General features: G+C 50.9%; 2 protein-coding genes across 6 annotated transcripts in view; both read right to left on the reverse strand.

Moving 5' to 3' along the window:
* Nucleotides 1-14,172, reverse strand: part of CNNM3 (cyclin and CBS domain divalent metal cation transport mediator 3) — a 29,436-nt gene extending 15,264 nt beyond the window's left edge. For all 5 annotated transcript variants that reach the window (XM_060117610.1, XM_060117608.1, XM_060117606.1 and 2 more), the window contains exon 1: nt 12,791-14,172. In XM_060117610.1, the coding sequence (XP_059973593.1) occupies nt 12,791-14,150 (1,360 nt within the window). In that variant the 5' untranslated portion in view covers nt 14,151-14,172. The remainder of the gene's footprint in view (nt 1-12,790) is intronic.
* A 3,264-nt stretch (nt 14,173-17,436) lies between these two features.
* CNNM4 (cyclin and CBS domain divalent metal cation transport mediator 4) overlaps nt 17,437-22,614 on the reverse strand; it is a 36,368-nt gene continuing 31,190 nt past the window's right edge. Inside the window, exons 6-7 of the mRNA XM_060117495.1 lie at nt 20,250-20,434; nt 17,437-19,943 (exon numbers count right to left, since the gene is read on the reverse strand). Coding sequence (XP_059973478.1) covers nt 19,746-19,943; nt 20,250-20,434 — 383 coding nt within the window. The 3' untranslated portion in view covers nt 17,437-19,745. The remainder of the gene's footprint in view (nt 19,944-20,249; nt 20,435-22,614) is intronic.

Raw genomic sequence — 22,614 nt, forward strand, 5'->3', positions numbered from 1 at the left:
AGTCTTAACTACTGGACCGCCAGGGAATTCTGCCACGTTTTTGTTTTGTTTTGTTTTGTGGTACCCGGGCCTCTCACTGCTGTGGCCTCTCCCGTTGCGGAGCACAGGCTCTGGACGCACAGGTTCAGCGGCCATGGCTCATGGGCCCAGCCGCTCTGCGGCATGTGGGGTCTTCCCGGACCAGGGCACGAACCCGTGTCCCCTGCATCGGCAGGTGGACCCCCAACCACTGCGCCACCAGGGAAGCCCTGCCACGAAGTATTTTTAAATTAAGATAGGTACATTGTTGGGACTTCCCTGGCAGTCCAGTGGTTAAGACTGCACTTCCAGTGAAGGGGACACGGGTTCAATCCCTGGTCGGGGAACTAAGATCCCGCATGCGGCATGGCACAGCACCCCCCCCAAAAAAGATATGTACTTTTTTTAGACACAATGCCAACTGTACACTTAATAGACTACAATATAGCATAAACATAGTTTTAAAAATAGATCTTTATTGGCGTATAATTGCTTCACAATACCATGTTACTTTCTGCTGCACAACAAAGCATATCAGCCATATGCATACACATGTCCCCATATCCCCTCCCTCTTGAGCCTGCCTCTCACCCTCCCTATCCTACCCCTCTAGTTCATCGCAAAGCACCGAGCCAATCTCCCTGTGCTACACCGCTGCTTCCCACCAGCCAACTATTGTACATTCTGTAGTGTATATATGTCGATGCTACCCTCACTTTGCCCCAGCTTCGCCCTCCCACCCCATGTCCTCAAATCCATTCTCTATGTCTACCTCTTTATTCCTGCCCTGCAACTAGGTTCATCAGTACCCTTTTTTTTTTTTTTTTTAGATTCCATATATATGCCTTAGCATACAGTATTTTTCTCTTTCTGACTTACTTCACTCTGTATGACAGACTCTAGGTCCATCCACCTCATTACAAATAACTCAATTTTGTTTCTTTTTATGGCTGAGTAATATTCCATTGTATATATGTGCCACATCTTCTTTATCCATTCATCCGATTATGGACACTTTGGTTGCTTCCATCTCCTGGCTATTGTAAATAGAGCTGCAATGAACATTTTGGTACATGACTCTTTTTGAATTATGGTTTTCTCAGTGTATATGCCCAGCAGTGGGATTGCTGGGTCATATGGTAGTTCTATTTTTAGTTTTTTAAGGAACCTCCATACTGTTTTCCATAGTGGTTGCATCAATTTACATTCCCACCAACAGTGTAGGAGGGTTCCCTTTTCACCACAACCTTTCCAGCATTTATTTATTTATTTATCTATCTACCTACCTGTCTATTTATTTATTTATTTTTGCTGTGTTGGGTCTTTGTTTCTGTGCGAGGGCTTTCTCTAGTTGCAGCAAGCGGGGGCCACTCCTCATCGCGGTGTGCAGGCCTCTCACTGTTGCGTCCTCTCTTGCTGCGGAGCACAAGCTCCAGACGCACAGGCTCAGTAGCTGTGGCTCACGGGCCTAGTTGCTCCACGGCATGGGGGATCTTCCCAGACCAGGGCTCGAACCTGTGTCCCCTGCATTGGCAGGCAGATTCTCAACCACTGCGTCACCAGGGAAGACCCCAGCATTTATTGTTTCTAACTTTTTTGATAATGGCCACTCTGACTGGTGTGAGGTGATACCTCATTGTAGTTTTGATTTGCATTTCTCTAATAATTAGTGATGCTGAGCATCTTTTCATGTGCCTCTTGGCCATCTGTATGTCTTCCTTGGTGAAATGTCTACTTGGTGTTCCACCCATTTTTTAACTGGATTGTTTGTTTTTTTGATATTGAGCTCCATGAGCTGTTTGTGTATTTTTGGAGATTAATCCTTTGCCTGTTGTTTCATTTGCAAATATCTTCTCCCATTCTAAGGGTTGTCTTTTTGTCTTGTTTATGATTTCCTTTGCTGCGCAAAAGCTTTTAAGTTTAATTAAGTCCCATTTGTTTACTTCTGTTTTTATTTGTTACTCTAGGAGGTGGGTCAAAAAAGATTGTGTTGTGGTTTATGTCAAGGAGTGTTTTTCCTATGTATTCCTCCAAAAGTTTTATAGCGTCTGGTCTTACATTTAAGTCTTTAATCCATGTGGAGTTTTTGTCTTGTTTTTGTGATACGCGGGCTTCTCACTGTTGTGGCCTCTCCCATCGCGGAGCACAGGCTCCGGACGCGCAGGCTCAGCGGCCATGGCCCACGGGCCCAGCCGCTCTGCGGCACGTGGGATCCTCCCAGACAAGGACATGAACCCACGCCCCCTGCATCGGCAGGCGAACTCTCAACCACTGCACCACCAGGGAAGCCCTGGAGTTTATTTTTGTGTATGGTGTTAGGTAGTGTTCTAATTTCATTCTTTTACATGTAGCTGTCCAGTTTTCCCAGCACCACTTATTGAAGAGACTGTTTTTTCTCCACTGTATATTCTTGCCTCCACTGTTGTAAATTAGGTGCCCGCATGGGCATGGGTTTATCTTTGGGCATTCTATCCTGTACCACTGATCTATATTTGTTGTTGTGCCAGTACCATACTGTCTTGATTACTGTAGCTTTGTGGTATAGTTTGAAGTTGGGGAGCCTGATTCCTCCAACTCTGTTTTTCTTTCTCAAGATTGCTTTGGCTATTCAGGGTCTTTTGTGTTTCCATATGAATTGTAAGATTTTTTGTTCTAATTCTGTGAAGAATGCCATTGGTAGTTTGATAGGGATTGCATGGAATCTGTAGATTGCTTTGGGTAGTACAGTCATCTTCACAATATTGATTCTTCCAATCCAAGAACATGGTATATTTCTCCATGTGTTTATGTCATGTTTGATTTTTTTCATCAGTGTTTTATAGTTTTCTGAGTACAAATCTTTCACCTCCTTAGGCAGGTTTATTCCTAGGTATTTTATTCTTTTTGTTGCAATGGTAAATAAGAGTGTTTCCTTAATTTCTCCTTCTGATTTTTCGTTGTTGGTGTATAGGAAGACCAGAAATTGCATTATGATTTTTGGCAAGAGTTTTCTGTGCATTAATTTTGTATCCTGCCACCTTACCAAATTCACTGATTAGTTCTAGTAGTTTTCTGGTAGCCTCTTTAGGATACTCTATGTATAGTATCATGTCGTCCGCAAACAGTGACAGTTTTACTTCTTCTTTTCCGATTTGGATTCCTTTTATTCCTTTTTCTTCTCTGATTGCTGTGGCTAAAACTTCCAAAACTATGTTGAATAACAGAGGTGAGAGTGGGCAATCTTGTCTTTTTCCTGATCTTAGAGGAAATGGTTTTAGTTTTTCACCACTGAGAATGATGTGGGCTGTAGCTTTGTCATATATGACCTTCATTATGTTGAGGTAGGTTCCCTCTGTGCCCACTTTTTGGAGAGTTTTGATCATAAATGGGTGTTGAATTTTGTCAAAAACTTTTTCTGCATCTATTGAGATGATCATATGGTTTTTATTCCTTAATTTGTTAATGTGGTTTACCACATTGATTGATTTGCATATACTGAAGAATCCATGCATCCCTGGGATAAATCCCACTTGATCATGGTGTATGATCCTTTCAATGTGCTGTTGGATTCTGTTTGCTAATATTTTGTTCAGGATTTTTGCATCTATGTTCATCAGTAATATTAGTCTGTAATTTTCTTATTTTATGATATCTTTTTCTGGTTTTGATATCAGGGTGATGGTGGCTTCGTAGAATGAATTTGGGAGTGTTTCTCCCTCTGCAATTTTTTGGAAGAGTTTGAGAAGGATTGGTGTTAACTCTTCTCTAGATGTTTGATAGAATTCACCTGTGAAGCCATTGGGTCCTGGACTTTTGTTTGCTGGAAGATTTTTAATTACAGTTTCAATTTCATTACTTGTGATTGGTCTGTTTATATTTTCTAATTCTTCCTGGTTCAGTCTTGGAAAATTGTACCTTTCCAAGAATTTGTCCATTTCTTCGTGGCTGTCCATTTTATTGGCATATAGTTGTTTGTAGTAGTCTCTTATAATCCTTTGTATTTCTGCAGTGTTGGTTGTGATTTTTCCTTTTTCATTTCTAATTTTATTGATCTGAGTTCTCTCCCCTTTTTTCTTAATGAGTCTAAGGGTATATCAATTTTGTTTATCTTCTCAAAGAACCAGCTTTTAGTTTTATTCATCCTCGCTATTGTTTTCTTCGTTTCTATTTCAGACATGGAGTTAGCATCTCCCCACAACTAAGGCACCTGCTGTCTGCTTGTGGGGGACTCTGACCCCCAAGGAGACGGGAGGAACCCCAGAGTGAACCGGTAGGACACAGGGGGACCGAGGGGGGAGGAGAAGTGGAGGCCAGACAAGATCAGCGCCCCTGAGGCCAGGAGATCAGGAGAGGCAGGTGGGAGGGACTCTCCAGGAAGAGCAGGAGAGGAGCGGAGGGCAATCGCATGGCCCACTTGGGCCAGGGAGCCTGCTGAGCTCCCAAGCTGGTTCCCCCCTCCAAAGCCCCATCCAGGCTGCGTGGGTCCTGGGGGCACAGGAGGGAGAACAGGGAGATCAGGAGAGGCAGGCGGGAGGGGTCCCGCCAGAGGAGCAGGAGAGGAGTGGAGGGCAATTGCCCCGCCCACTCAGGTACAAGGAGCCTGCTGAGCTCCCAGACCAATCCCCTGCCCTCCAAGGCCCCTCCAGACTGCGTGGGTCCTTGTGGGCATAGGAGGGAGGCCAGGTGGGGATCAGGAGAGGCAGGCGGGAGGGGCCCTCCAGGAGGAGCAGGAGAGGAGAGAAGGGCGTTTTCCCCACCCACTTGAGCCCAGGAAGCCTGCTGGGCTCCCAGGTGAGGTCCCCTGCCCTCTGAGACCAGGGGTGTGGGGCACGCCTGGGCTCCTTCTGTACCTTGAGCCTAATAAGCCCCACCCACCACAGCCCCCAGGGCCTTTTCCAGCCCTGTGGGTACTGAGCATAGGCCCCGCCCACTGCCCAAACCTTGCCCTTGCTTAGGCCCCGCCCTCCACAGCCAAGACCTTCCCCCACCACCTTTTTTTTTCTTTTCCCTCCACCTCTTTTTTACTACTGTGGTACTGATGTACCTTCCCATTGTTGATTCATCTATATTTTTATTTCTACATTCTTTCTAACATATCTGTTAGTTTCCTAGTCTAATTTTATTTTTTACTTTGTTATTGTTCTTTTTTATTTTTTATTTTTGCCACCCCACATGGCTTGCAGGATCTTGATTTGCAAGCCCAGGGTCGGGCGGAAGCTCCTGTGGTGGGAGCTCTGAGTCCGAACCATTGGACTGACAGAGAACCTCAGACCCCAGGGAATATTCATCGGAGTGAGGTCTCACAGTGTTCAGCACCAAGACCCAGCTCTCTCTACCCAACAGCCAACAAACTCCAGTGTTGGAAGCCTCAGGCCAAACAACCAGTAAAACAGGAACACAATCCCAGTCATAAAAAAAAAAGAAATGGCAACAAAATATGTCACAGATGAAGGAGCAAGGTAAAAACCTACAAGACCAAATAAATGGGGCTTCCCTGGTGGCGCAGTGGTTGAGAGTCCGCCTGTTGATGCAGGGGACACGCGTTCAAGCCCCGGTCTGGGAAGATCCCACATGCCACGGAGCGGCTGGGCCCGTGAGCCATGGACGCTGAGCCTGTGCGTCCGGAGCCTGTGCTCCACAATGGGAGAAGCCACAACAGTGAAAGACCTGCATACTGCAAAAAAAAAAAAAAAAAAAAAAAGACCAAATAAATGAAGAGGAAATAGGCAATCTACCTGGAAAAGAATTCAGAGTAATGATAGTAAAGATGATCCAGAATCTCGGAAATAGAATGGAAGCATGGATTGAGAAAATACAAGAAATATTTAACAAAGATCTAGAAGAACTAAAGAACAAACAAAACAGAGATGAACAACACAGTAACTGAAATGAAAAATACACTAGAAGGATTCAATAACAGAATAACGGAGGCAGAAGAACAAATAAGTGAGCTGGAAGACAAAATGGTGGAAATAAATGCCAAGGAGCAGAATAAAGAATGAAAAGAATTGAAGACAATCTCAGAGACCTCTGGGACAACACTAAACACACCAACGTTCGAATTACAGGGGTCCCAGAAGAAGAAGAGAAAAAGAAAGGGTCTGAGAAAATATTTGAAGAGATTATAGTGGAAAACTTCCCTAACATGGGAAAGGAAATAGTCACCCAAGTCCAGGAAGCACAGAGAGTCCCATACAGGATAAACCCTAGGAAAAACACACCAAGACACATATTAATCAAGCTAACAAAAATTAAATTCAAAGAGAAAATATTAAAAGCAGCAAGGAAAAAACAAAAAATAACATACAAAGGAGTCCCCATAAGGTTACCAGCTGATTTTTCAGTGGAAACTCTGCAGGCCAGAAGGGAGTGGCAGGATATACTTAAAGTGATAAAAGAGAAAAACCTACAACCAAGATTACTCTACCCAGCAAGGATCTCATTCAGATTTGATGGAGAAGTCAAAAGCTTTTCAGGGCTTCCCTGGTGGTGCGGTGGTTGAGAGTCCGCCTGCCGATGCAGGGGACACGGGTTCGTGCCCTGGTCCGGGAAGATCCCACATGCCGCGGAGCGGCTGGGCCCATGAGCCATGGCCGCTGAGCCTGCGCGTCTGGAGCCTGTGCTCCGCAACGGGAGAGGCCACAACAGTGAGAGGCCCGCGTACCGCAAAAAAAAAAAAAAAAAAAGCTTTTCAGACAAACAAAAGCTAAGAGAGTTCAGCACCACCAAACCAGCTTCACAACAAATGCTAAAGGAACTTCTCTAAGCAGGAAACACAAGAGAAGAAAAAGACCCACAAAAACAGACCCAAAACAATTAAGAAAATGGTAATAGGAACATACATATCGATAATAACCTTGAATGTAAATGGATTAATTACCCCAAACAAGACACAGGCTGGCTGAATGGATACAAAAACAAGACCCATATATATGCTGTCTACAAAAGACCCACTTCAGACCTAGGGACACATACAGACTGAAAGTGAAGGGATGGAGAAAGATATTCCATGCAAATGGAAATCAAAAGAAAGCTGGAGTAGCAACACTCGTGTCAGATAAAATAGACTTTAAAATAAAGACTGTTACAAGAGATAAGGAGGGACACTACATAATGATCAAAGGATCAATCCAAGAAGAAGATGTAACAATTATAAATGTTTTTGCACCCAACGTAGGAGCACCTCAATATGTAAGGCAAATGCTAACAACCATGAAAGGAGAAATCGACAGTAACACAATAATAGTAGGGGACTTTAACACCCCACTTACACCAATGGACAGATCATCCAAACAGAAAATAAGTACGGAAACATAAGCTTTAAATGACACAACAGACCAGATCTAATTGACATTTATAGAACATTCCACCCAAAAGTGGCAGAATACACTTTCTTCTCAAGTGCACATGGAACATTCTCCAGGATAGATCACATCTTGGGTCACAAATCAAGCCTTGGAAAATTTAAGAAAACTGAAATCGTATCAAGCATCTTTTCTGACCACAACGCTGAGATTGTAAATCAATTACAGGAAAAAAAAACTGTAAAAAACACAAATACGTGGAGGCTAAACAGTGCGCTACTAAATAACCAAGAGATCACTGAAGAACTCAAAGAAATTAAAAAATACATAGACACAAATGACAACGAAAGCACGACCACCCAAAACCCATGGGACACAGCAAAAGCAGTTCTAAGAGGGAAGTTCATAGCAATTCAATCTCACCTCAAGAAACAAGAAAAATCTCAAATAAACAATCTTACCCTACACTTTAAACATAACTTTTATATACACTGAGAAGCCAGAACACTTGTATGACTTGCTTTACTGTGGTGGTCTGGAACTGAACCCACAATATCTCCAAGGCATGCCTATACTTAGGGCTTGCTTACTGTGTGCCAGCCACCAAATGCTTTATTCATTTATTAACTTACCAAACCCTCTGGCAACTCTATAAGGCACATATTATTATTTACATTTTACAGTTCACAGAGAAAACTGAGGCCAAAAGAGGTTCCGTGACCCTGCCAAGCTGGAACCCAGGCAGCTGGCTCTGAGTCCACTCTCCTAACACGCCCCCCCCACCCCACTCAAGTGACTTTCACTGAAGAGAACAAAAGACCGAATCTTAGGAGCCCCCTCCCCTCTGGGAGACAGGCATGGTGCCAAGTGCAGGGCCCCCCTGAAGAGAAGCCAGCAGCCCTCTTTAGGGGCTCTACCATCCTGGAACAAAAATTAAAGGTGGAAATGCCCACATTAAGTTGCCTCCCCCCTTCCCAGGAGGAAGGGGCTAGGGGTCCCTGGGGAACTGTCTGCCCATTCCTGCTGAGACAGAGGCACTGAATGAGGAACTTGGCATTTCCAGACGCTTCCCACCCCTTGGTGTTTGGGCTGGAATGGCTCACACCGGCAGGCAGGCAGCGTTGCTACGAGGGCCCCAACAGCTCTGCCACGGGATACAAATCCGTCAGGCCACATCAGGAAGGCTGAGGCTCGACACACAATGTTGGTCAACGGTCTTCTGGGATTTCGGGAGCCAAAGCCCAGGTTCTACGTGGCCATCTGGGAGCACAGGACCCACTTCAGCCCCCTTCTTCCACAAAGCCAGTCCCTTTGGCAGGTTACCTACAGGAATGACTAAGTTCTACCTTGCTTTCAAAACTTCTATAAAATAGGCGCAAGGTTCTCAGTGATGAGATGATTCAATAATGAACAGAAGAAAGAAGAGCCCTTGCAAGGTCCCCCAAACAGTGGCCACGTGATCTAACCTTAAGACAGAACGTTTGAGGGGTCCAAAAGGCAACCAGGAGAAAGGAGTAAGGGGCACACAGAGAATGGGAAGCTGGAGGGATTCAAGTTTCTCATCTGATAGGACAAAACGCCCTGAAGATACGGAGCCCCCTGGCTGGCTGGCTGACTGCAAACACGGACACAGGCCCCGAGACAGGTGCCGTCAGCTCTCCCCGCGAAAGCTCTACAGAGCCGCAGGCCAGGGGTAGATGGCACACCTGCCGACGTCGACCAGGAAGCTCTGAAAAGCTCTAGAGTTCTGATTTTACTTAGCAGGCTCGAGAACGCTCACAAACGACAGGGATGCTAGAGGACCCTTCCATAATGCCTATTTTCTAGGACATTCCTAAAAATGCAATTGGAGTTGAAATTCCTCTGCCTTCCCTCTTTAGCTTTTTTTTAAAAAACTGTCTGAACGTATCCTGTGAGAAAAGTACTATGTGACCATCCCTCACAGATGTCTGAGCAGGTCTGACTCTTCAGAGTTGGGGCAACCTTTGGCTTCTGACAGGCAATGAACCACAATTCAGGGTTTAAAGCCGACTCCGAACAGCGTACCCATCCTAATCCCTCCTTTGGCTGAATGTCCTTGAGGTCACTGGGGGTTGACAAAGAAGGCAGGGGTTAATAGCTTTAAAGAAAATACATGCTGGGCTTCCCTGGTGGCGCAGTGGTTGAGAGTCCGCCTGCCAATTCAGGGGACACGGGTTCGTGCCCCGGTCCGGGAAGATCCCACATGCCGCGGAGCAGCTGGGCCCGTGAGCCATGGCCGCTGAGCCTGCGTGTCTGGAGCCTGTGCTCCGCAACGGGAGAGGCCACAACAGTGAGAGGCCCGTGTACGGCAAAAAAAAAAAAAAAAGAAAATACATGCTACTTACTACACCTCCAAAGTACGCGCTCCCCCTGGCAATGCCTGCACAAAACAATCAGCTGTCACCTCAAGTCTGCACGGTGACTGAGGGGCACCTCACCGGGGAAGGTGCCTCTCCCAGACTATACAGTTCCAAAACGGTGCTCTGAAGGAGAGAAAGGAACAGGGACCGGAATGGCAATAACTGCCAAGATGCCAGGGTCTCCAGCTTCGGGAATTCAGAGGGACCACCGTCTCATACACTTGGCAGAGAGACAGGAAGGGGATTGGTTCCTAAAACCTCACGCACCAGGGAGGCTGCGATATGCCCTTTGTTCATAAGCAGAGGAATGATGAAGAGTGTTAGGCTAACAAGGACTTCAGCGAGGAAACATAAAGCGATCTGCCAAAGGACTGCACTGCACGGGAGCAGAGAAAGCTCAGGATGTCACAGGAAAGGCGTGGCCATCTTGCCCTGAGAATGGCCCTCACTCTCCACGGGAGTCAGGAGGTCGAGGGGACTGAAGAGCCCCCCATTCAACCTCCACACTGCACCCTTCCCCCACCGCCTTCTAGAAGGAGGCTCTCCAGAGCCGCCCCAAGGCTACCACCCCAGAACAGAAGCAGCCTGCACTGGCCTTAACTTCCTACCAACACTCAGACCTAAACCCACTCGACTCCCCCATCTTAAGATCTCCCATCTCAAAACCAAAGAGCAGAAGGCCTCCTGCCCGCCCAGCCTCTCCCAGCCACTGCCCCCTGGCTTACGCTCTGCAGCCATACCTCCCGGAAGGCCTGTCTCCTTGGGCTTGTCATACTTCAATCCCCAGCACCCCACTCCATGGCACCACAACTGCTCTGCAAAGGTCAAGGGTATCTTGGTTGCTGGATCCCAAGGACATGATGCCAGCCTCTCTCCTGATCACTCTCCTTCCCTTAGTTTCCAGGGCTTTCCAGGGTCTGGCTCTCCTCAGCAGCCCCTCCTCTCTGCCCTGCACCCCTTCCCTGCTGTGCCCCTCTTGAGGCTCCGCTTCCTAGGACCACTCCAACACAGACGTCCAGATCCTTCCCTCCTGCCTGGGACTTCCACTTGCATTTCACTGCACATCAACTAATCCTAGGAGCCTGCCTCTCGGGCCACTGCACAGCCACAAATTCCAGTGTCCAGAAGGAACTCGTCTGCCTGCCACCCGCCTCCGTCCCCAAGCCCTCTCTCCCCTGCGTGTGCTCTGCACACGAGAAGGTCAAGGCCACCACCAAGCCAAAATCCACATTCATCCTCGGCTCCTCGTCTGGCCCCACAGTCGCTGAGCTGACCACAAAATCCTCCTAAGCCCACCTGCAAATGCCCTCTTGGGTTACTCCTCTCCAGGCCCGCTGTGCACCCCTGTCCAGGCTACCACCACCTCTCACTGCACCCCCCAACCACTGGGACCCCCCAACTGTGGTCTCCACACCAGTCAGTGATCTGTGCAAACCACTCAGATGGCGCCACGCTCTGCTCAGTCACCGCCCTGGTGGTCAAGCCCGGCCTCCCCAGGGCCTCAAGCTGGAAGGCGGCAGGGGCAGGATGGCACCCTCCACTGCTGACTCCAGGGCCTGCACGGCTGGCCACCAGACCACGAGAATCCCCACTGCCTCAGAGACTACAGTACTACTCGGAGACAGAGTACTTGCTACTGGGGGGCTCTGCCTGGCCCCCGACCCAGGCTCCTCTCCCCAGTGAAGGGCTGCATGGCTACTCTCTGAGGAAACAGCCAGGAGCTTATCAGAGATTCTCTAGCAGAGCAGCCAGGGCTGCCCATCAAAGTCTCCCACCGAGATCCCCAGATACCGTAATAATAGTTACCGCCTAACTTCAACACCCAAGCATCTCGCAAGGATTAAAGGAGATGGTGCACGAGAGCGCCCACTAGTGGCCGCCATGCAGCAGTGCTAATGCAGGAGTAACATGGTCACTACCGCAGAGCTTGGCCTCCCTGCCCTGACCAGAGTCAAGGGGCTCACAGGGGCCTGGAGACTTCACAGCTGCCAGGAAGTTGAGGGGGAGCTGCTCAGTTCTCGGCCGCAATTATGCAGCCTTTAGGGTGAAGCTCATCCAGAGTCCTGAGGTGTCCCCAAGCCCATCCTGCAGTTCAGCTGTGAAAAGCCTGGCTAGTGGCCAAGACATGGCCAAGCTCTGGGAAGACACCAAAGCCCAACAACGGAGAGGGGGACTGCAGGGGAATTCAAACCTTCACAATGCGAGGGTCTCATTTTTTACCAGGGTGAAAGGAGAGGGTGAAAATATGGAGTTAAGAGAGAACTTGAGACCTTACTCGGGGTTTAAAAAAAAAAAAGTAACGGGAGACTATTGGTATCCATCAAGTTGCTTCTGATGAAATTACAGTGGAAGTTTTTTCCACACCTGTAGAAAAATATTTACCAATCATTCCCTTTACCTTCCTTTTACCAATCAGGAAGGTAGCAGCCCATCAGTGACCTTAACAATGATGCCCTGGAAACATCACAAGACCTTTTATATTATATGTGTGCAGACAGCAGCGTCCAGGTACCTGAAGACTATACTCTTCTATGTTCTTTCAGTTTCTATCCAAGAGTTTGGACCTGCTACAAAGCCAAAGGCCACAGAAATGACCTGGTAAAGAGCTGGAGAGTTAGAGCCAAGTAGACATACCTCCCCGAACTGGGGGCCTGCCAGGAGAAGGGGATTTTTTTTTTTTTTGCGGTACGCGGGCCTCTCACCGCTGTGGCCTCTCCCGTTGCGGAGCACAGGCTCCGGACGCGCAGGCCCAGCGGCCATGGCTCACGGGCCCAGCCGCTCCGTGGCACGTGCGATCCTCCCGGACCGGGGCACGAACCCGTGTCCCCTGCATCGGCAGGCGGACTCCCAACCACTGCGTCACCAGGGAAGCCCAGGAGAAGGGGATTTTTGCTATCTATAGCACTGTCAGTTTCGGAGCCACAGCCTTTAAATGATATTTCGAAGGGTCATTCGGAGCTGCAAAGCCATACTCTTCATTAAAAGGGCCCTTAGAGGCTTCCCTGCCCTCCACGGGGGTGGGACCCTTCCCCAGAAGCTTCCCTAAACCCCCACTCCTTCTGTAGGGGGCTGACATGCGAGTCCCCTCCGCGATTCCCCGGCCGTTACCTCGTTTGAACTCCTCCAGGACGGCGTCCAGCTTGGTGTCGTTGAAGACGAAGTGGAGTGGGTGGCTGTAGAAGCGGGTGATTGTGCTGAGCGGCGTGCAGTCTTCGGGGTCCACGAAGGCCAAGTCCTTGAGGTAGAGCATGTCCACGATGTTGGAACGCTCGTCCTCGTACACGGGGATGCGCGTGTGGCCGCTCTGCATGATGCTGGCCAGGACGCCGAAGTCCAGCACGGTGCTGGCGTCCAGCATGAAGCAGTCCTCGAGGGGCGTGAGCACGTCCTCCACGGTCCGGCAGGGCAGCACGCGCTTGCTGAGATCGCTGTAGGGGTCGTTGCCGCTGCGCGCCAGTTCCAGCACGCGCTCGCGCAGCCGCCCTGGCCGCGCCGCCAGCTCCAGCAGCTGGCCCACGGGCAGCGCCACGGGCAAGGTGAGCAGCACTGCCAGGCGGCTGAGGATCAGCGCGCGCGGCGCCAGCGCCAACGTCCAGCGCCCGCTCACGGCGGCCGGCACCACCTCGCCCACCAGGAACACGAGCCCCGCGCTGCCGAGCACTGCAGGCACGGCGCGCTGGCCGGCCGCGCGGTACAGCAGCACCGCCAGCGCCGCCTGTGCCAGGCTGGCCAGCAGCAGCAGCGCGCCCAGGGCGCAACCGGCCCAGCGCCGCGCGGGCTCCAGGCGCCGTGCCGCCGCACGCTCCGCCTCCGAGCCGCTCTCGCGCAGCACCTGCACCTCGGCCGGCGCCAGCGCCAGCGCGCTCAGCTGCAGGCCCCGCGCCAGCGCCGCCAGCGCCAGCAGCCCCGCCGCCCCCAGGCCCAGAGCCCAGGGCGGCGCCGCCTCCTCGGCTGCCCCGCCGCCCGGCTCCACACGCACGGCCAACAGCGCCGAGTGCGGTCGCACGGCCTCGGCGCGCAGGCGCAGCAACACGCGCCACTCGCCCGTGGGGGCCGCCGCCTCTTCTGCCGCCTCGCCGCTCGGCTCCCCGCGCACCGCCAGCAGCGCCGAGTGCGGGCGCACAGCCTCAGCGCGCAGGCGCAGCAGCGCGCGCCACTCGCCCGTGGGGGCCGCCGCCTCGTCGGACGCCGCGGCCGGCCCGCCCTCGGGGCAACCCGCCCCCTCAGGGGCCACCCAGGACCAGGAGCTGTTGGCGAAGCCCGAGCCGAAGAGGCGCAGGCGGAAGGTGGCCTCCGGAGCGGCCCGCATCTCCCCTCCGCGCGCCCACCCCGCGCCCGCCGCTCCGTCCTCCTCCAGACAGACACCCAGCACTCGCGGGCCGGAAGCCGCCTCCCCGGCGGCGTTGCCCAGGCAGAGCGCGGCGAGCAACCAGCCTAGCCGAGCCGCCGCCGCCGCCGCCGCCGCCATCGCCTGCTGCCCCCTCTCGGCCTCCCGCGCAGCCTACCCCTCCGCCTCCCCCGGGCCAATCGTCGCCAGCCCTGGCGCCTCTTCCGCCAATAGGCGGCGGGCGGGGGCGGGCCCCAGGGTCGGACTAGGCTGCGCCGGGGAGTAAACAAGCCGCGGCGCGATCCCGGGGCGGGCCGGGGGCGTGGGGCTCTCGGCGTGGGGCTCTCGGCCCCGCGGGGCTCGGCCGCGACTCCCGGGGCTGGGGCTGGGGCTGGCTGGCGTCCGGAGGGCGCGGAGCGGCGAACTGGCCCCCCTCCGCGGGCGTCTGGTTCTCACCGGCAGTCCCCGCTCACCGGGAGGCCGGGCCCGTGCTTTGGGAAGTCCCTGGCTCGGGACTCGGGCCGCAGAGCGGAGCGGCGCTCCTGAAATTGCAGGCAGAGGATTCAGCCAAGGGAGATGGGCCGTTTTCTCAGAAAGGGACCCCCCGAACCACCGACCTAAAGGGCGAGGAGGGCTGAAAGAACCGGTGACTGGGCATCGGAAGCTAAGGTTTATTGAAAGTGTTTCTTGATCGCACCCGATTCTGCTATAGGTCTGGGACGTGACACAGCCCCTGCCTTAAAGGCCCTTGCATTCCTGCCAGGGAGAACGATGGTAAATACGTACACGCACGAAATCACTACCTCATTGGATCCTCACAGCTACTACATGTTATGAATATATTTTACCAGAGAAAAGTGAAGCAGGACTCAGGCACGGATGTTGGGTTTCAACGCGACCGGCCTAATATCCTGTTCGCCATCCCAGCCACATTAGGAGATGGCACCTCTGTCAGGAATTACTGTACAGTATCTGGTCACTCCACTTCTAGCAGATCATCCTTGGGAAAATAATTCCTAAAGACCAACAAGAACTATTCAAGAGAATCCTCCCAAAGACTGTGTGGTCCTTGACAGTGTGGAATGTTCTTCAACCTATTGTATGTGAACTTTACCTGGTTGGAAGGAAATAGACAACCTGCTAACAAGACTTCTCTATAGGCGTCCAGATGAAATGGTTTTTTTTTTGTATTTTCTTTACATTTTTATGTATTTTCAAATCTTCTAACATACATAGACTTTCGTAAGGCCGTCCATGTACTTGTCATTTAAAATGGTCTTTACAAGGATTCAATAGAAATTCATGTGCTGTGTCATGAAAACACTTTAAACAACAGTTTAGGCACTGTGGCTGCAATTAAGTAAAATACGTTTGTGTGGAAGGTAATGTGCAAGAATGAATAAGCCCGTGGCGAGTGACCGGCAGAAATACTGTGTGAAAAGTTCCAGAATAAGCCGCCAGCAGAAGCAATAATGACTACTGAGCCTTTCCACTGGGCTGGCATGCCTCTTTTGAAAAAAAATAATAACAACAGTAGACTCAACCCCTTTGGTTCACACTTCTACCTCCAAGTCCAGATAAAATGCTGACACTGAGATAGAATGGACAACAGGCTTGAAATGAGTCATGTGCCTGAAAAGTTAACTAGCAAAGACCAGAGGTAAGATGGGGAGAACACTCGGTATACCTAGACAGGGCTCTGACCTTTGACAAGTTACTTTTCCCCTGGTCTCGGGCTCCCTTGGAAAACAACCTGTAACTTATTTGGGAGGGGGGAAACCTTTGAGAAGAAGAACAGTTGGATCACGCTTGGAAAACACAAATAGTGAGTTAAACTGTGAGACCCAAAGACAAAGGATCCGGTACAGAGCAAACAAAGCTGCTCACAAGTGACTTTCTGTGAACAATAGAGGCCCCAACACTGCTTTGCCAGCTTCTTTCTTCCTTGGCTCTGAGTCACTCTTTGGCCCATCATCACAGCATCAGTGGAGACACTTGTCACCGGGCATTCAGTTCCCCCATGGGCGATTTTTCCTTTCTGATCATTTGGTTCAAGGCATTTCCATGTTTTATCTAGTATTCTTGAGTTTCAAACCCATAACTATTGTGTGTGACCCCTGGCTAATTCCTTCTTCTCTCTCAAGTCTGCAAACGTCACTTCCTCCAGCTGGTTTTCCTCAACCATCTTCACTAGATTGGGTCAAGGTTATGGGAGCATTGTACTCCCCTCCAATAGCATCCAGTACTCACTTTCTTGTAAGACCCATTCATTCATTCAACAAGTATTTCCTGCATCCAGTGCCTGCAATGTACCAGGTACTGTCCTAGTGCTGGGACTGCAGTGGAAATAAGAAAGACCCTGACCTGCTGGAGGTTAAGTTCTAGTGTGAGGACAACAGAAAATATACAAATCCGTATTTTAATATCTGACAATAAGTGCTATGGAGAAAAACATGGCAATACAAGATGGACAGAGGGACTGGGGCCAAGCTCTTTTGGATGGGGTGATGGGGGAAGGCTTCTTCAAGGAAGTAGCATTTGAACAGAGGCTTAGATGAAGCAAGAGGGTGAGCCTCACAAAGACCTGGAAGGAAGTTCCAGGCGGAGAAGACAGCCTGAGGGGTTGGTGGCACCTGGCGTGTAGCAAGGGCTTAAACATGTGTGGAACAGATGGATGAATGAAATTTATTCTTGCCCACCTATGCACAAGACTTTGTATTTGTTATTCCTTTTATCTGAAATGTCCTCTTTCCTTTCTGCCTACCCAGTGCCTCCCTTTCTTTAAACATTCCCCCCACCAAGTTGGCCCTGTCAAGCCAGGCTTGCTTGAGCCCCTGGCCTGGGTGCACTCGACTGCACACACAGGCCGAGGCACCTGTGGGCAGGAGTCTGCCTGGCTGAAGCCTTGGGAGCGGATACAGTGAGGTCCCTCTCAGGCGGGCTCTCCAGCAGTGAGCGCTCCAACTGTGAAACCACAACCAGCCCCTGAGTATGGACTGAGAGGCACCTGCTGCTATAAGACAATGTGATCATACTTTTGGATCAAGCTCCTTTCTCCTTCAGCCCCCGGGGGAGAGGGGAGGGGCAATCTGCCCATCCCAGCTGCCCCCAGCCCTCTGGTGTCCATTTTACTGGATTCCTAATGGTGGCAGTTGAGCACACTTGCCCTGTCTGTCTAGCAGCAGCTGGCACTCTCTAGCTCCTGTGACAACAACCTTGATGATATATATTTTTGTAAGTTACATTTCTGCTTCCTTTTTACTGCTAAACAGTCCCAGAATGCTGGCCCCTTGCCCTGTCATAGGTGACAGCCAGGCACAGCCACTTCTAGCTCTATGACCGGTACCGAGTATCGACAGAACTCAAACAGGCCAACTGTAAACTCACCAAGATTTATACATATTTCTTTTTTTTATTACCAATCAAAAATAAATTCCGTATATCGTTTAGCAAATATTATCATTGTTTTGTGACAAAAGACACAAGAGTCATAACAACAAAACTCCCCGAGAGTCAAACTCATAACAATGCCAAAATAAATCACAAAAATATACAAATTAAAATCTTATGCAAAATAAATATGAGTTATTTGCTACGGTGGCTGTAACTCGCCTACCCAACCAGAGGCCGTTTGCGAAGGTCTCCCTTCCACAGGAAGACACGCAGGGCTGGGCCAGGTCAGGGTACTGCTCAGCCCAGGAACCAGAGATTGGAATAGGAGGTGAAAAATTGCACTGGGAGGAGGAAGTCATCGGACCAGTAATACGTGGAAATAATCATGACCCTCTGCACAAAGTGATTATAAATGGGGACGGGAAGAGGAGGGGAGGCGGGACCATCTCTTGAAAGTAACTGTGCGTGCAAAGAGGTAGCCGTGGAAGTGTGTGCACCTGCTCCTGTGGCTTCACACACACTCGGTTCAGGCCGTGAGTCTGCTCCGCCTGGCACTCAGGTCCCAGGAACACAGCTCTGCGAGCCCCTGTGTGGACTCGGAAAGCAAGCTGCTCCTGGAGAAAACTAAGGGGTTTTCAGGCCCCAATGGGGGACAAAGGTCTGGTGTCTTTTTTCCTTATGACTTGAGAACCCATGGCTGTCACCACCTTCTCTGCAGACTTGTAGGAATCAATTCTGTGTCTGGAAGGACTTTAAAATTACCAGGGGCCAGTATACTTGGTGCAAGACACTTCCTGGTCTCCAACAGAGCACTTGGGGTAACAGGACTCACAGGCTGAGGAAAGGAGTGAATAAATAACACTCAGGAAGGCCTGTGGAGTCTCCCTCGCCTGATCTTGGGCCCCCCGCCCCCCCCAGCAACTGTTCCACCCAACCAAAGGGCCACCGTGGACCTTGGTCCTACAGCCTCCCCGATGGCGGGAAGCCTGCAGCACAGGGAAAAGGTGCTGGGGCAGGACTGCACGTGGGGCTGGGGCTCTAAGCGCCCAGGACCACGAGCTTCAGCAAAGGCCAGGACGACATCTCACACTAGGATAACACACACGTGGGGGAGACGGGGCTGCCAGCTGTGTGCCTTTTAGTTGGATCTGTAAGCGTGTGAACAAAGCCAGGTGAGCCTCAGCCACAGAGGAAAGGGCATGAAGAACCCGCTTAGGTTGGCTTCCTACAACATCCTCTTGTCCTCAGTCCCCAAGAGGCACTGGCGTTTTGGGTTAGAAACCGAGAGTCCGGAAAGAAGGCCTTGGTGGGTCGGTGGCTGAGACCTGACTTTCGCTGTGGGGTGGGAAGGGGGTGGAACGAATTGCTAACGACGTAGATGCCCATGACCAGGTTCCCTCCTGGCCCCGAAAGGAGCATCGCGAACAAGTCCCCTCTAACGCAGTCGCTCCCCCAGCCTGGGGAAAACCTTTGGTGAAAGTGAGGTCAGGGCCTGGGGAGCAGGGGTTAGCAATCTTAAAGGTGTGAGACCCTAACACTCGGACTCAGCCCCATTACAAGGGGAGAGTTGTCCAGAGGGGCAGATATGAGGGACGGGGCGAGAGTCCTCAGCAGAGCCCAACTCACCAGGAGGGCCCATCAGCAGAGTTCTAGGAGATTCCTGGGTCCAGCGATTACCAGGAGGAGGTGTGCTCCTCTCCGCAGTTGCGAGTGTCACGTGCCTGATCACAGTTCCCAGAATCCCTCGGCCTCGGTGACACCAGGCGAGCCTCAGCGCGTGTCCGGGCAATTGTTCTCAGCACTATTTGGTTCTTTGCTTCCTGGGAAGAACTCTCTTCCCTCCCAAGAGAAATCCTTCCTCCAGCAGGCCCCTGGGATGCCATCTCTGGAGGAGGCGGAGGAGAAGCAGAAAGAGTAGGCTTCCTGAGTCAGGGACATAGCCGAAAAGGTCACGGCTGGGAGCAGATTATGGCTATTGCTTCCCGGGGTGAGAAACCCTACCCCTTTTAAAGTTTTTGTGGAAAAAAAAAAATTGTTTTTAAATAAAGTTCCTTAACCCTGTCTTCCCTTCCCCATATGGTATTAAAAAGAGGTGAGATGAGCCTAGTTTAGAAGCACTCCTGGTCGCCGGTCCACTGCCCCACAGTCCAGGGTGGGCAGCCACCGGCTCGGAGCTGTTCAGAGGTCCCTGTCGGAGGCCAGATCCCCCTCAGGTCGGGGGCCATCTGGCTGCTCAGTCTGACAGGTTATCTGTACCCCGTCCGGCCTAACAGGCTCCCTGTCTTCGTGTGGGCCCACTGGGGAGGCCCCCGCGGGGCTGGCGGGGGACCCCGGGCCCTCCCGTCAGATGGCGCCCTCAAGGGAGGCTCCGTGCAGCAAGGAGTTGCGCTCGTTCAGGAGAGTCGTGGTCTCGTCCACCAGGGGCAGCTCGGACTTGTCGGTCAAGTTCTCGGTACAGATGGTGCAGCCATCCGGGGGGAACTGGGGGCAGTTCTCCATGCGTGAGGCCAGCAGCCCATTCTGGTACTGTTGCCGGGTGATCTGCAGGGGGAAGGGGGACGGCCTGGTTCACTGACAGCAGGGCTGGGGTGGGGGGGGCCAACCCTACAGGAGACCCGGAGAAACGAGCAGCCAGGAGTCCAGGAGAGAGGGCGTGACCCAGGGGGCGGGGCGGGGGGGTGACCAAAGAGCGAGGAGCTAGAGCAGGAGGGACACGCATCCCGTGTGTCCTCCGTGCTGGGTGTGGTGGATCAAAGAAAGAAGCTGCCGGTCAGAGGCAGAGTGATCCAGATGCCCAGGATGAGGAGGATGGTGCTGCCCGGGAAAAGGGCCATGGGGAGCGCTCACCTTAATGTACTGGAGGTCCATGAGCGCCCGGACGCTGAAGTCGGAGGTGTACTGGCCCAGGATGGAGCTGCCGAACTGGTTGCTGCTGCCTGCCAAGGGGGCTGTGCTCGACGCCGTTTCTGAGCGGTCCGGGTAGCTGAGGGAGGCCGAGCGGCTGAGGGGTGCGGGGTGGGATGGGGAGCGGTCTGTGGAGGGAGAGAGGCTGTCAGGCCAGGGGCCAGCCTGGTGCCCCTCACAGCCTCCCGTCCAACCTTGTCCATGGACACCCGGGCGGTGGTGCCCCCACCGGCAGCGGGAAGTAGTTCTCGGGCACAAACGAACGGAAGCTCTGCCTGCAGAAGGTCCGGCCTCATCAACGCCAATGAGTTAGTTTGTTTAGGACTGTGGTGCAGTAAGTATTAAAAAGTCCACCCAAACAGATGAACAAAACAGAAAACAAAAACCAGAGACACAGAAAGTTTACGGCTACAAAACCCCTCATTTCCCCCAACAGCTGATCGGGCAAGGGTGTCACAATGATGACCCGAGCATGGCAGAGGAGCCACTGTCCCTGTCTCGATGACAGCTTCTGTCAAGGGACATAAACTGCATACTTTTAAATTATATGAAAAGGAAGAACCTGCAGTTTGCACTCTCTCACCACACGTCATACAGCCCCCAACGTGACACCCTGTTCGCATCTCAAAATGCTCATAGGGGCTCAAGTGTGTTCTGCACGTAACCTGTTGTGTGTGGAATAGTCCTGCCCTGTGTCTGCTGAGCCCAGCCAGCCTGGCAGGCGGGTGGGGTGCAGCAGGTTCCTCTCAGAGGAGCCTAGAGGCCCCAGAGCTCCAGGCTTCCCACTCGGGCGTCCGGCAGAGCCTGGGGTAGCGGTGTCAGTACCTCTTCCCGCCACTAGGGGAAGCACAGGCCTCCATTCGGTCGACTGTAACCAGGAGAGGGGAATGGCTCAACCTGCAACGAGGAAGGAACCAGCTCCTTAGTTTGCAAAAGGAAGGGCACACGCATTGTTGTACATCATTAGCTCGTATTTTGGGGAACACTCGGAAGACAATGAAATGCACCAAGAAGTTAATTGTGGAGGCATACTGGCTTGTTTTAAACAAACAGGAAGTGGACTAAGCTGATTTGCTTGGTTGACTAGTAAGTTACTAACGACTGAGTTAGCTATTCTAACAAACAGACCAGTGAAACGAGCAACCATTGAATCTGGCTGGCTGAATCAAGTGCCGATGAATTGAGTAATACTCTACGTTTGAGTTTCATTCATAAAACTAGGAAAATACAGTCTGGATATTCTATGATTAGGTGGTATACAACCACTAGAGGACCATGCGCACGTATCACTCATTCTAACTTAAGCAACACCTCTGAGTAAGTTCTAGCAAAGAACAGAAACGCTAGGCATATTGCTCAATATTTAACATTAATTATTTGGATGATAGAATGCTTTTAATTAATGCTTATTAACACTCCAGGAACAGGAACTGAATTTAAACCAACATAAATTAGTCACATGGCCTATTAAAAACAGAGGTCTAGAAATATAACAAAATATGAAGTGCTTGTTTCTGAATAATGAAATTATGATGCTTCTTAATTTTCTTAAGATTTTTTTCCACCTTCCCAATTTTCTAAATAAGCTATGTTACTTTTATGATTAAAACAAAACAAAACAAAAAAGCAGGGGGTTTGACTTGGTAAGTCCATTTCTGGAAGAATATTCGAAGGACATAATCTTAAATACACGAGAAGTTTTTCTGTAAAGAGGTTTACATCATGCTGTTAGACTTAGAATATAGACCCCCATGAATATGCATAAGGGAGAGAAAACCAAATGAAGGCACACCTGCTTGGTGAAACCCTGTGTAGCTCTAACTAGAAAGCTTATGGAAAAGTGTCTCGGTTCCCATATTAGGAAAAGACATCAGGATTCAAACCATGTATGCATCAACTCCCGGCCATCTATGAGACAGAAGCAAGGGCAGAAGAGGAGAGTGAGGCTGAGGGGTTGGCCAGTGAGGGCTGACATGGCCCATTCTGTTCTCATCAGACAGCCCCCTGCTCGAAGACCATTAATTGCTTTGTACTTCCCATCACTGCCAAAAGTTGGCTGTGTTTGAACGGGACAAGTGACTTCTAAATCACCTTTTTACTGTTTTTTTTTTTAAAGAGGATCAATTTTAAAAAGTGTGTTTTTGTACATTTAAGATGGAAAAAAACCCAGCTGTACAAACATAATAGGGGAAACAGTTGACTGAAGTGATAGGTTTTTAGCACTGCTGGGGCCCAGCGAACTTCTCTTAAGTTATGCACTGAGACCGGAGCTCAGAGACACCCATAATGCTCTTCTCCTCCGGGCTCA

This window comes from Mesoplodon densirostris, chromosome 14 (genome assembly GCF_025265405.1).
Source record: "Mesoplodon densirostris isolate mMesDen1 chromosome 14, mMesDen1 primary haplotype, whole genome shotgun sequence".
Taxonomy (NCBI): Eukaryota; Metazoa; Chordata; class Mammalia; order Artiodactyla; family Ziphiidae; genus Mesoplodon; species Mesoplodon densirostris.